At 40.2% G+C, this 11463-nt stretch overlaps 1 protein-coding gene across 2 annotated transcripts in view; it reads right to left on the bottom strand.

Moving 5' to 3' along the window:
- Positions 1-219: 219 nt before the first annotated feature.
- Positions 220-11463, bottom strand: part of dagla (diacylglycerol lipase, alpha) — a 41341-nt gene continuing 30097 nt past the window's right edge. The window contains exons 15-21 of one of the 2 annotated variants that reach the window (XM_063475037.1): positions 9953-10021; positions 9795-9867; positions 9313-9521; positions 8524-8650; positions 4448-4614; positions 4163-4180; positions 220-3081 (exon numbers count right to left, since the gene is read on the bottom strand). In XM_063475037.1, coding sequence (XP_063331107.1) covers positions 1977-3081; positions 4163-4180; positions 4448-4614; positions 8524-8650; positions 9313-9521; positions 9795-9867; positions 9953-10021 — 1768 coding nt within the window. In that variant the 3' untranslated portion in view covers positions 220-1976. The remainder of the gene's footprint in view (positions 3082-4162; positions 4181-4447; positions 4615-8523; positions 8651-9312; positions 9522-9794; positions 9868-9952; positions 10022-11463) is intronic. The other variant, XM_063475038.1, reaches the window with a different exon arrangement.

Raw genomic sequence — 11463 nt, 5'->3', positions numbered from 1 at the left:
AGTAACCACAGCAAATCTTATTCCAATTGGAGAGACTGTGCAGATCACTATGGTGACTCCAGGCTTGATGGTGGCGCTCCACCAAAGGTCACTCACTGTGAGAAAGCTGTCACTCTGCAGCATGTCTCACCACCATGACACATTTGCAAAAACAAAAAGCATATTGTTACCAGTGGCATGGCAGAATGTCAAATATTTTTTCCACTCAAGACAGGGGGGGGGGGGGGGGGGGGACCCTGAAATATTTAACTCCTTACATCTGGGAAAGTCGAAAAAGTTCTCCATACTTTCCTTAAAAACTGAGATAAAAACCACTGACGTCAAACCAATCTGTTGCAAGAGCAATAAGGATAATAATACCAGCAAATATAGCAATAAAAGTGATAACAACATTAAGTGTAATAATTCAAATCGTGACCCATTGGTTACACCCAGAGTGATATGGAAGATACTGTGCTGCACACAGCATTTAGAGTCGGCAAATGCAATGTTCGAGTACATTTATTCATTCAGTCCAACCTCAAGCATGTTTGAGATGAACCGTATTAAAGGGAAGCAAACGCCTTGACGTCCAAAATGACAGAGCACCTTCAGAACAAGAGAAATCTATCCCGAGAGAGCTGTAGGATATATAATTTGGTCCTGTCTGATGACCTCGGCGACTATTGAGCATCTCAAAAGTTTGTGTTTACATACGATGGTAATTTCTGGACACGTTTAGAGCTTCTTTACTGTGGCTTAAGGACAAGACATGTTCTATACCAGCCATGCTACTCTGGAATGCATGCAGACTGACCTGTTTCTAAGAGCTCTCCAAGAAGAACTGTACAGTAATTATTATGAAACTAGGACAACTATTAGCAAGTTTGATATTCCTATAAACTCCGGTGTACAGAGGCTGTGTTTTGGAAATGAAAGCCATGGCAGTGTTTTAAGGTCAGGATGACATCTTTTCTGGAGTTGCTGTGTAACAGTCTATGTGGGTAATCAACAGGATGGCTAGGGAAGGAAATAATGAACTTAGCTTGTTTTTAAATAAAGCAATATCCATATACATATACAAAATTACATCCCATAAATACATTTGGCAAGACGATGTATTAAATTTTTTTTTTTTGGCAAGAGGGGTAAATTGAGCAATGATGTGCGCAAGTAATCAAATGTCAGTCTAAGGTGGTTTAATGATGATTTCTCTTGAAGAATAAATAAATAATTACAAAAAAAATTATCATCATGCATTATAAAGAGTAACCAAAAGACTCAAAAACATCCATAGGCATCTGAAATAACTTTGTCACAATCACTAAATGTTTAAGACACATGGATTCTCACCAATGTAACACACTTACTCTCTTTCTCAAAGTCAATTCTTTGTAGACCTGAGGAACATTTCTTGAAATCTTATCACTTCTATTTATTAACAAAATGTCCATCTTCACATTTCTGATTTAAAGAAATCAAACAAAAATAAAAGCTGGACAAATTTCCGGAGCTGCTGAGTGTGCAGGAAGTCGTACAGTACATCAACCCAGATGATGTGCCTATGCTAACCTCTTCTACAGTGTTAATTTTTGAATCCCTGCTCAGTTAAATATTCTCCCTTTGATTTGGTTACTTCAGGGAATCGATGTAATGTGGACGCATTCCCATGTGGGTGAGACAACATTTTCAAATGGCATTGTGAAGCTACAGTTATTTATATTCACCCAAAAGCAGCACAGCCCCCTGGCATGCAGAGAGAGGTATCCTTTTTTTTCTTAGTCATTGCAATAGTGTGAAAATGCTATAAACAGAGTTCAAGGGGGTACACCTGAAGAATGGGAATATTGTGTGAGTTGGTCAGTCAAATTCTGTCACTGGATCTCAGATGAGTAACTGCATTCCATCGCATGCATGTACTGTGATATGTTTTAAAATCTGAAATTGACTGCACCTCTCAATCAGAGCAAAGGGCATTGGAGACTTCAGAGCGCACTCTACACCATAGACGATAGTGTGTTCTCTTCAGGGCAGTGGCAAGGGGGTGATGTTCGTAGGGAGTGTATGGCTGACGGGGCACCCTCGCTAGGAGAAAGGTCGTTGAGTTCCTCAGATGAAGAGAGAGGGAAGGAGGGTGACAAAGATATGCCCGAAGAGGGGTCAGCGGATCCAGCAAAAGTGCGCGGGGGCTTAGGAACTAGATTAGGCTCCACTGTTGCCCTGGCCAGAAGTTGTTTGTCATCCAACCGCTGCTCATCTCCAAGACACTCACCCTGCCCAAAGGAGCCCCGGCCTGATTCTGACTCCCCATCAGAAAGGTCCAGAGTTGGTGAGCTGCTGCCATCCAGTCTGAAAAGAGAGTCTAAGTATTGGGCGAACTCCAGCACTGCCTGGCTGGGGTTTCCATTGGATAGATGGGGTGGAGGCGTAGAAACCGCTGGTCTGGTCTCTGCACTTAACTGTTTCTCTGCCGTTTCCAGCTCCCAGTCTTCCTTTTCTCTATCCATTGGTCTAGTACCAATATGTGGACTTAGGGGAGCAACAGGTGTGCTCCCTGGGCTGTAGACACCAGGCATTTGTTGGTGATCCTCATCAGGAAGCATTTTCAAGTTGGCATTAGTCTCAGTTTTGTAAGACTTAGCCAAGACACTCTGGTTTAGAAGAGCTGGGGAATGGAGTCCACTGTAGCGAGGTGTGGCAGGGGACAGCCTCATAGGATAATCTGGGGTTGATCTGGATTCCAGTGGGGTAAAGAAGGGCCCAACCTCACCCAGATGCTCTGTTGTTGCTTGGCAGAGGACATCTGCAGATAGTAGCTCAGTGCGAGAGCTCAGAGATGGGTTCTCCTCTGGGATTGGGGCATCCAAAGGGAACGGGAGGCTACCCAGCATTGGTGAACCCCTTAATGCAGCAGAGGACCGTCGGGAATCCAGACTATACAGGGACTCTGCATCTGAGAGACTCTCCATGACAGCTAAGGGTGCTTTGCGGTCCCTCAGCTCCACTGCCAAACGTTCTCGTGCTCCACGCAGTACTACAGGCACTGGAGGAGGGGGGCACTCAGAGAAACCATCCAGAGATATTTCAGACTGGGCACACGAGCTAGAGGAGAGGAGAAGAGTGGGTTGGAACATAATGAAAGGGAAAAGAGAGGTGAGGGGATTCAAAACACAAGACAGACATGAAAACGAGTCAAAATAACTCACGGAAGGTTAAAGAAAAAGGATAGAAATGAAAAGTGTTAGTACTGAAACTACAGGTATCTAGAGTCTACAGAGCAGGTGAACATTGCAAAATACTACATAGATGGAGGAAAGATTAAAAAAAAAAAAAACAAGAGAAAGAGACTGGAAGGGCAAGAGTGTATCCAAGTGCATGTGCTCTTGTATTGGCTTATAATACAGGAGAGGTAAAGTACAAGGTGGGATCAAAAGGTTCTGTGAGTCTGTCCACAAAAAGAAAAAACAAAACAACCTATTTCACTTAAGAATCGTTTAATAAACCCTCAAGATCAACTTCCTGTGTACCTTTGGACTGCTGCTCACTCCTTTAAAGTCCCATCGTGACTGCTTGTGTGTACACTTGTGCAGATGGTAAAAAACATCATCCAGCCTTCATATTACACGTTTACTGCTGTTGAGAGCTGGTTCTCAGGGTAAAGCTCAAGCAGCACTCTTCAGTGGACGATTCCAGCCAGTAGCCAAGCATCCCTTCATGGGGTCGTTCACAGTGAATGCGCCTGCTACTAACAGACTGTCAAAGTTCTACTATAATGTCCCGAGGTACCAGAGGGAGACATTTAGTGCATATAACTTGAACTAGGCGTCCTCTTTCATGGCACAGCAGAGGGGCACCACGAGAAAACAGGCATGTACAAATGGTCAGAATAGTGTCCAAAGGTCCACATGGAGACCGCCTTGAAAAGGAAATTGGTCTAACTTAAATCTGGTACGGTTTTTAATTTCTGTGGACAGAGTCATAAAACTTTGTGATAGTACCTTCGTAATTTAACCATTTGTACCAGGAGTTCACACTGACTTTGGACAGGGGCTAAACCAGAGAGGGCGAGGTGGGAACTGAATACTACCATACGTTGCAACGGCTCTGTGTTCAGACAGCGTGCATGCGTGCATGAGAGAAGGGAGGACATTATGCAAAATTAGTATTGGCATGCTTTGCTTACCGTAACAATGTTTTTTGTCTTTTTTTTTTTTGTTTAAACATACAGAACAAACAAAAATAATTTTGAGAAAATAAAGTAGCAGTTAGTAGCAGTTGTATTTTTTTTTAGTACTGGTTATATAGCTACATTACAAGACATCATTTCCCAGTGATTTCTCCTATACTTAAGATAGAGATTTGCTACTATTACATACTAGGCAAGAGTGAAAGCTGAATATAAAGATCAAACTATTTTATATATCCTTTCAGGCTTAAACACGCCCACAGTGGTGCCTGATGTACTAACCGAACACTGCTGTTCCTGCGGTGGTGGGTTGTAGGCGTTGGCTGCTGAGAGGTTGTTGATGTATCGACGAACAAGGTCTCTGGGTTCAAGTCCACTTCTGTGGGGCTCACCATGATCTTGGCTGCTGACAGCAAAGCAGTTTTCCCTTTGTTGTAGTTCTCCAGCACCTGTCACAAGCACAGGAGTATAAACAGATACATGACTTGACTGATAGAGGGACGACCAGGGAGGATCCGTTTCAAAATAAACAGGATAACTTCATAAAAATATATAACTGGAAAACGTTAATCTGACTTATCATGTTTTATATGTAAAATGTTTCTAAACTGGCCTATGCTAGCAGACATCCAATGATTTTGTAGTTTTTAAAACCCTTTCTACAGTTTTTCCTTTGTTTGAATCTAGAAAATGAATAGAGATGCTGAGGTGTTTTCTTCCTCTTCGTCAGCAAAACATGAGAAAAAAAATTCCTGAAGAACCAAAAGATACAAATATCGAATGCCAGTTATGCACTTGCATCAACTTCAGTAAGATTATAATGGTTTCAAAAATATTATGTGGGTCACCACTACAACTATATTTATAAGCGCACAAGTGCTTATAATATAGTGTTAAAAAGCAGCGTAGTTCAGTTACATATAAGTGCAATCTAAAGGTGAGCTCACACCTACTCCAGCTGACATTAAACACCCACAACAGAGTCATGATGCCTGAGCAAGAACTATGCAAGACCTGCATTACCACTATAGGGAATAACAAACCATACGAGTGTTTTATCCATCTTGGAAACACGTTCAACACAAAGTTTGTCCAACAAAATACAAACCGCGTTATGTTTGCTGACGTAAATGAGAACAGAACAAAAAAAACCCAAACAAACCCCAAAACATTAATGGCAAGCCACACAACAGCACGCAATTGTTTGGTTAACTTTAATGACTTAAACATATTGTGGTATAAAAACAGGTGGAAATATGAGAGGACATGAACACACACAAAAAAATACATTGTGACAATGGAATGAGGTGATTAAAAGAGAAAATAACACAAAAAGACAAAAGCTAATATATTTATTATGGTTATATTGTGCAAATTGGTTATGGATGACAAATGTAAACAATGTGTTACATGGGTGAGTTTAAAGACACATGAGAACATGCTCCTGCAAGTAGTAAACCACATTAAATAATTGGCACCAACAACAGCAAACATATCTATGACTGTAGACACAACAACTACAAATGATGACAAAATACATCAAATTTATACTTGGACGGTTTTTTGCATTGCATATCCCAACAGTATTAGTGTATAGAATTAATAAAAGCACACTGACATATGAAGTGTACAGTGAAGGATATAAAATTGTGTAAACTACAAATTTATTTTGAATAGTAAACTCACTCTCCTACATGCCAGTAATAAGAAAACCAAAATCTTAAAATTTGAAAAGACACTGTGAGCATAGATTTTACAGCATAGTCGAGCACTCTGTATTTACACATTCATTCGCCCTTGCTGCTTCATCTGCTGCTGATGAGTAATTGACAGTTTGTTTGTTTTTTCTAGGGGATTATGAATGTTCTGAATGTGTGCTTTCAAGGAGCAAAAATAAAAAGGGAAACACACATCCACAGAGAAGAGCTGCAGCTACTGAAAAACCCAGGCAGGAAGGAAGAAAGAGCAGTTAATGTGGAAGAAATTAGGTTACCATAGAAACTTTGTGAATACAAAGAAAACTTGTTACGTCGAGGACCGGGATTAGAAAGTTTGTGCCAAAGCACTTGACCACAGGCACTGCAGCTGAGAGAGGAACGGAAAAAAGAACGAAGGGTTGGTTTGAGGAAAGTTGGATGATGGTTAACAAGAAAAGGAGTCCAGGTGAGTTTGGACTCATCGTTTCTGACTCCATGGTTTAAAGCCATCGCATGCTCCTGTACCATTGTATACATCATTAACCAGTGATGTATTAATGGAAATGGTTATTGATAAAAATTTTTACTACATCGCCTTGTGGATGTGCTTTTCTTTACCCTCTAAAACTTGATGTGGCAGCTATTCAGTCAAGTTTCAATGTTACGCTTAATACTTTTGGAGAAACACCTTTTAAAGGCAACCAGTAAATTGCCTGGACTTGTTGGATCCAGCAAGCTGATAGAATAAAAATGCCAGTTGGTGGTTAAAAAGGATTCTTTACATACTGGTCATTATGGTTGCTCTAAAATCAGTAAAAAAAGAAAAAAAGAAAAAAAAAAGAAATAGCAGCTTTACTATGACTTTTGGCTCTAGCCTTTGTCCTAAGACTGGCCAACATCTGAGTTTTGCACATAATGCAGAAATGTTTCCAACACTGAATGCAACAAGCAAAAGTTGAATTCAGTCTTACAATTAGCATCTCCTTAGAATATGTAGACTAGTAATGTACATAGTAATAGAATTTGTCAGCGTCTAAATGTGATCAAGTTTAGACAACAGATTCAGAAAGATTGTTCGGCACTTTTATCTTGGGAGGAGAGTTTTCTATCTGAGGACTGTTAGACTCGTTAGATCGGATTTCCTCTTGACGGTGGTGAGAGACGCGTGGTTCTGACTGAGGTTGTGGTAAAATGCATGAATCATCTTCAGCTGGAAGAACTCCTGACTGAGTGTTGGAAGGGACAGACACCATGCATGGCTGAGACACAGAGTTAAAGTCTGACAGAGGAGGTGGAAGAACAGACTCAGCATCTGGAACTGAAGAAGAAGAAGTGACAGCGAGTGGTGTAGAGACAGTTTCAGTCTCTGCAAGGGAGCCAGTGCAAGACAGGTCTTTGTGGTTGGCAGATGAAGAGTTGGAGGGAGGAGGACTAGCGTTTAGTTTTGTTTGGGAGACTATTAACTCAGTGGTACTGGATGTAGGTTGACTGATTCCCAGTTCCTCTGCTTCCAAGTTTTCCTGCTCAGACAGGGGACAAAATGGTTCCAGTACCTGCAGAAACACCAAATATATCACACCACTATATCCTCTACACGCACACACTTCACAAATACATACATACTTAACTTTAAACATTCATCTAGAGAGACAAACACAAAGGCAAAACCAGGCTGAAAAACACCATATACAGACAGGAAAAACACCACACAACATGAAGTCCTCAGCCACAACAAGTGCAATCCCCCAAAATCAGTCCATCACATGCAAACATTCACATTAATACCCTGTTATCAAAACAGATGTTCAACGTCCATGACGAACAGGCTCAAAAAAACCAAAGAAAGACCGTGAAACCAGCCACGAGTGAACAATTCCCATGCTTTGAGACAGGAGCAATGTGGAGAAAAACAAAAAGGTGTGGTGAGTTGTAGGTTAATGACTGGTCACATGCATAAAGTAACAACGGAGTCACATTTAAATTTTTGAAATGCCTCAAAACTAATTCTTAACTCCACTTAAATTAAAACTTGGTGATCCTAAGACCTTTACCTTTGAAATTGCACATTTTTTTGCATGGTGCAACTACAGGAAGTAAATGATAATAACCAACATATGATAATTTCTAGTTCAAGTCCCCAATGTTATTGAAAGCCACAAGATGGGTAGATTTAAAGGATAAGGCAATGTTCAGTTTTCAATTAAGTTCTCTCTAGATGTCATTACTCTTCGCAGGGTTTATTAGTAACAATGCCTGCAAATGTCTGTAGAAAAACTTATATTTAAATATTTTTATGGGCATGTTTCCAGATAAATTTCATACAGTTAAGCTCTCAATTTACTAAAATGCTTTTAGTGAATTTTTAATTAAGATTGCCCTTGTCTCCAGAATAAGATGATAAACTAAAAGTAAAACATAAAATTGCTACTGGCCTCTATTTTCAATAAAACAACCTGTAATAAGTATTCCACCCTTTATTAAGACCCACATCTCATTTGTTTATTTTCTTTCATTGTTAGAGCCAATCCCCATGTAAGCATCACCCGTGTAATCCATTACTCAGTGTTGGAAATCAAGAACAAAATTAAAAAGCCGTTTTTGCACAATTTCAAATACACCCCCCTCAAAATAATGCATGCACGCAGATTTAAAAAAACAGACCTTGTTGAGACCCTCCATCACCATGTGGGGCATGTGCTCATTAAGCATGGCAGGTGATATGATGACCTCATTGAAAGCCTTGTTGTCCCCCCACAATGCTGAATAGGTTGGCTCTTCCTGACCACAGCTGAAAGGGAGAGGGAGAAAGAGAGAGAATCTATCAGTCATAATGAGAAATAGTAAACACACAGGTTGACTTAATATATTTTTATATCAAGTCAAAAAACCCATACATTGGGGTAAAAGATTAAAAAGCAAAAGGACTCCAAGACGAACAAGGCAAAGTCAGTTTATTGTCATAGCACCTTTAAACACCAAGTGCTTTACAAAGTACTGCAGTATGAAGAAAAATATATAAGGATGAACTTTCTGTTTTACCTTTAGACACGGTAAAACAGAAAAAGAAAACACATGTTTGCATTTTTTTTTCCTGCCTGTCCCGTTTGGTTCTTTTGCCATCAGAATTATTGTCTAAAGGCAAAGAAAGATGCCCAACCGATTTATTTTACCAAATGGACCATCCCGGCCTTGCCGTATTGGTCTATTTGATTCACCTTTGCTTTTATTGTTTATTTTATTTTACCTTCACTTGCTACACACGGGACAGACATGATTGGGGGAAAGAAAAGGGAGAAAGAAAGAGAGGTAGGGGAAAAAAAACAGCGGGGAAGAGGAACGGTGATAAAGGGCAAAAAACAAAAACCAACAAAACAAACAGACAAAAAATACATATATCAACATATGCATGTTTGCATTTAATTGCAGCAGCTTTCAAACCAGTTTTCTTACCATGTCTCTGGAGGATGGTTGTGTACCACGTGGATGATCCTGCCAGGTGGGTAGAGGGGTGTGGAGGCTGACAAGGCAATGCTGAGGTCACTGGGGTGTAGCCACAAGCGACTGCTTGGAGGTGCTGCAGGCTGAGACTGAGGATCATCATCCTCTAGTGGAAGCTCTGATTTTGGGATGCATTTAGTGCCTCCCGCAATGATCCTCCACTGTAGGAAAATTTATTTATTTATTTTTTAAAGTATGCATTTCTATATTTGTATGCATTCCATCATAACAAAACTTTCAGAAATAAAAATGAGAAATGCTACAGGATTTATAATGCTGAATTTAATAGATTAAAAAAACAGCAACTATCAGCCTTCTCTCATTACTGCATGCTTTTTGTGAAACAATCTCATTTGTTTTATGTTCCAGATGATTTCATACAGCAAATGCTCTACAAGTCTGTAATCTTCTATAAGATCAAGAAGTTAAGTCACCTTTGGCTTGTTACTCTTTTGTAAAACTTCCAGAAGGTGGCGTCGGAAACCCTCTAGTTGTGACAGGCCAAGCCTATGACAGAGCAGAAGGCTACTGTGGGTAATACTGCAGAAGGGTGAAGGTAACATTAGTATACTGATGTAGTAAAAGAGGATACCTTGGCACCAGGTCTTTTCCCAAAACTACGGATGACACAAACTCTTTGGAGTACTCCATGGCATCCTCACTGGGTGCATAAAAGGACAAAAAAAACAGAAGAAGTTAAATTACGGAGTACTGGATACACAGAGGGAAAATAATGGCACATAGTCTGCACGCTACATATTTACAGGATGCACTCTGTTTGACCATAATAAAATGCCCTGGTTGATAGAACACTGCAAATCATGGGGAGAAGATTTTAAGAAAATTAGAGACTATCTTGTGATGGGATCACACCAGCTTAAACACCAGTGTGTTGTCAGACCTGCGTCGTCTTTCAATTCTGCCTTTACAGAATTCCGACGATACACAAACTCCCTTGAGAGTGATGTCACCTGCCAAAGTCCTCAAAGCCACCTTTGTGGTGCTTACACTGCAGTTCATGTCCCCAGGAGCACATGACGTCATGAAGACGGAGAGAAAAACAGGAACACTCTGGAGGTTAAAAAGTCTACTGGTGATGCAGCTGGTAAACACAAACTACACGTCTTCAGAAGAAGCGCCCTTCCTGTTTGCCCATCTCTCCCTTAATATGTAAACCCGTGGATTTAACATGAACTGCACTTCTACAATTGATTTGCATGTGAACAGGTTACCGAAAAGAAGATGATGAAGGAGGCCTGCTTTTGGAAATGCACGATGGGTTTACTATGAATGAGCTGAATCCATGAAAAAACAAAAACAGCAACTCAAAGCTTTGGCTATGTGGGCAGTTACTCTTAAATAGTGATGTGATAGCCTATAGCATGTGACTAAACAGCACAATGTGAAATTTTAATACAAAACCCCTTTTGAGTTTAAGGTTTAATGACTGGAAAATGGTTGCAAGTCTGATGAATTGATAGTGCAGCTGTGCCACTGTGGAGTGTGCACTCATTATGTGGCATACACCATATGTGCTGGAAAGCCTATGTTTATGCCACATTGGGGGAATGCAATAGCTAATTAGAGGCATTCATTTAGCATTCAGTGATGTAATTAATACTAAGAAAATTAAGTTTTGATGCAAGAGTATATCATGGCAAGAATAATCAGATCATTCAGCTAAAAAGGATGTTCTCTGTTAATATAAATCCTGCAAGATCAACTAGAGATACCATCCAGATAAAGTTTACTGTATTATTTGTAGAAACAATATATGTTTATCATATTATTAACTTATATAGATGAGGAAAAAAAAGCACCGTTTCACGGTGGAAAACAGTGGTGTTTGGGTTGCACGGCTCTTGCTTCTTTCTCTAAACTGTGTGATTCTCAGTGAATTTCTTAATGAAACTTCTCATTCTGGTTCTTGATACTTAGAAACACTGTGATACCGTGAGCTGCCAAACCCCCCGCCCACCGAATGCGGTGACGACAATATCCCATGAGGGGCAAAAAGCCCTTGGGAAAATTTGTACACAAACTATAACTTTAAAAGGGGCTTAATCTTTGTTTTCCTCATCTGCATACGTGTGGGCAACAAAC

The sequence above is a fragment of the Pelmatolapia mariae genome, linkage group LG1 (genome assembly GCF_036321145.2).
Source record: "Pelmatolapia mariae isolate MD_Pm_ZW linkage group LG1, Pm_UMD_F_2, whole genome shotgun sequence".
NCBI classification, from domain to species: domain Eukaryota; kingdom Metazoa; phylum Chordata; class Actinopteri; order Cichliformes; family Cichlidae; genus Pelmatolapia; species Pelmatolapia mariae.
Note: the sequence above shows the minus strand (reverse complement) of the source record. Positions and strands in the feature narration are given on the sequence as shown.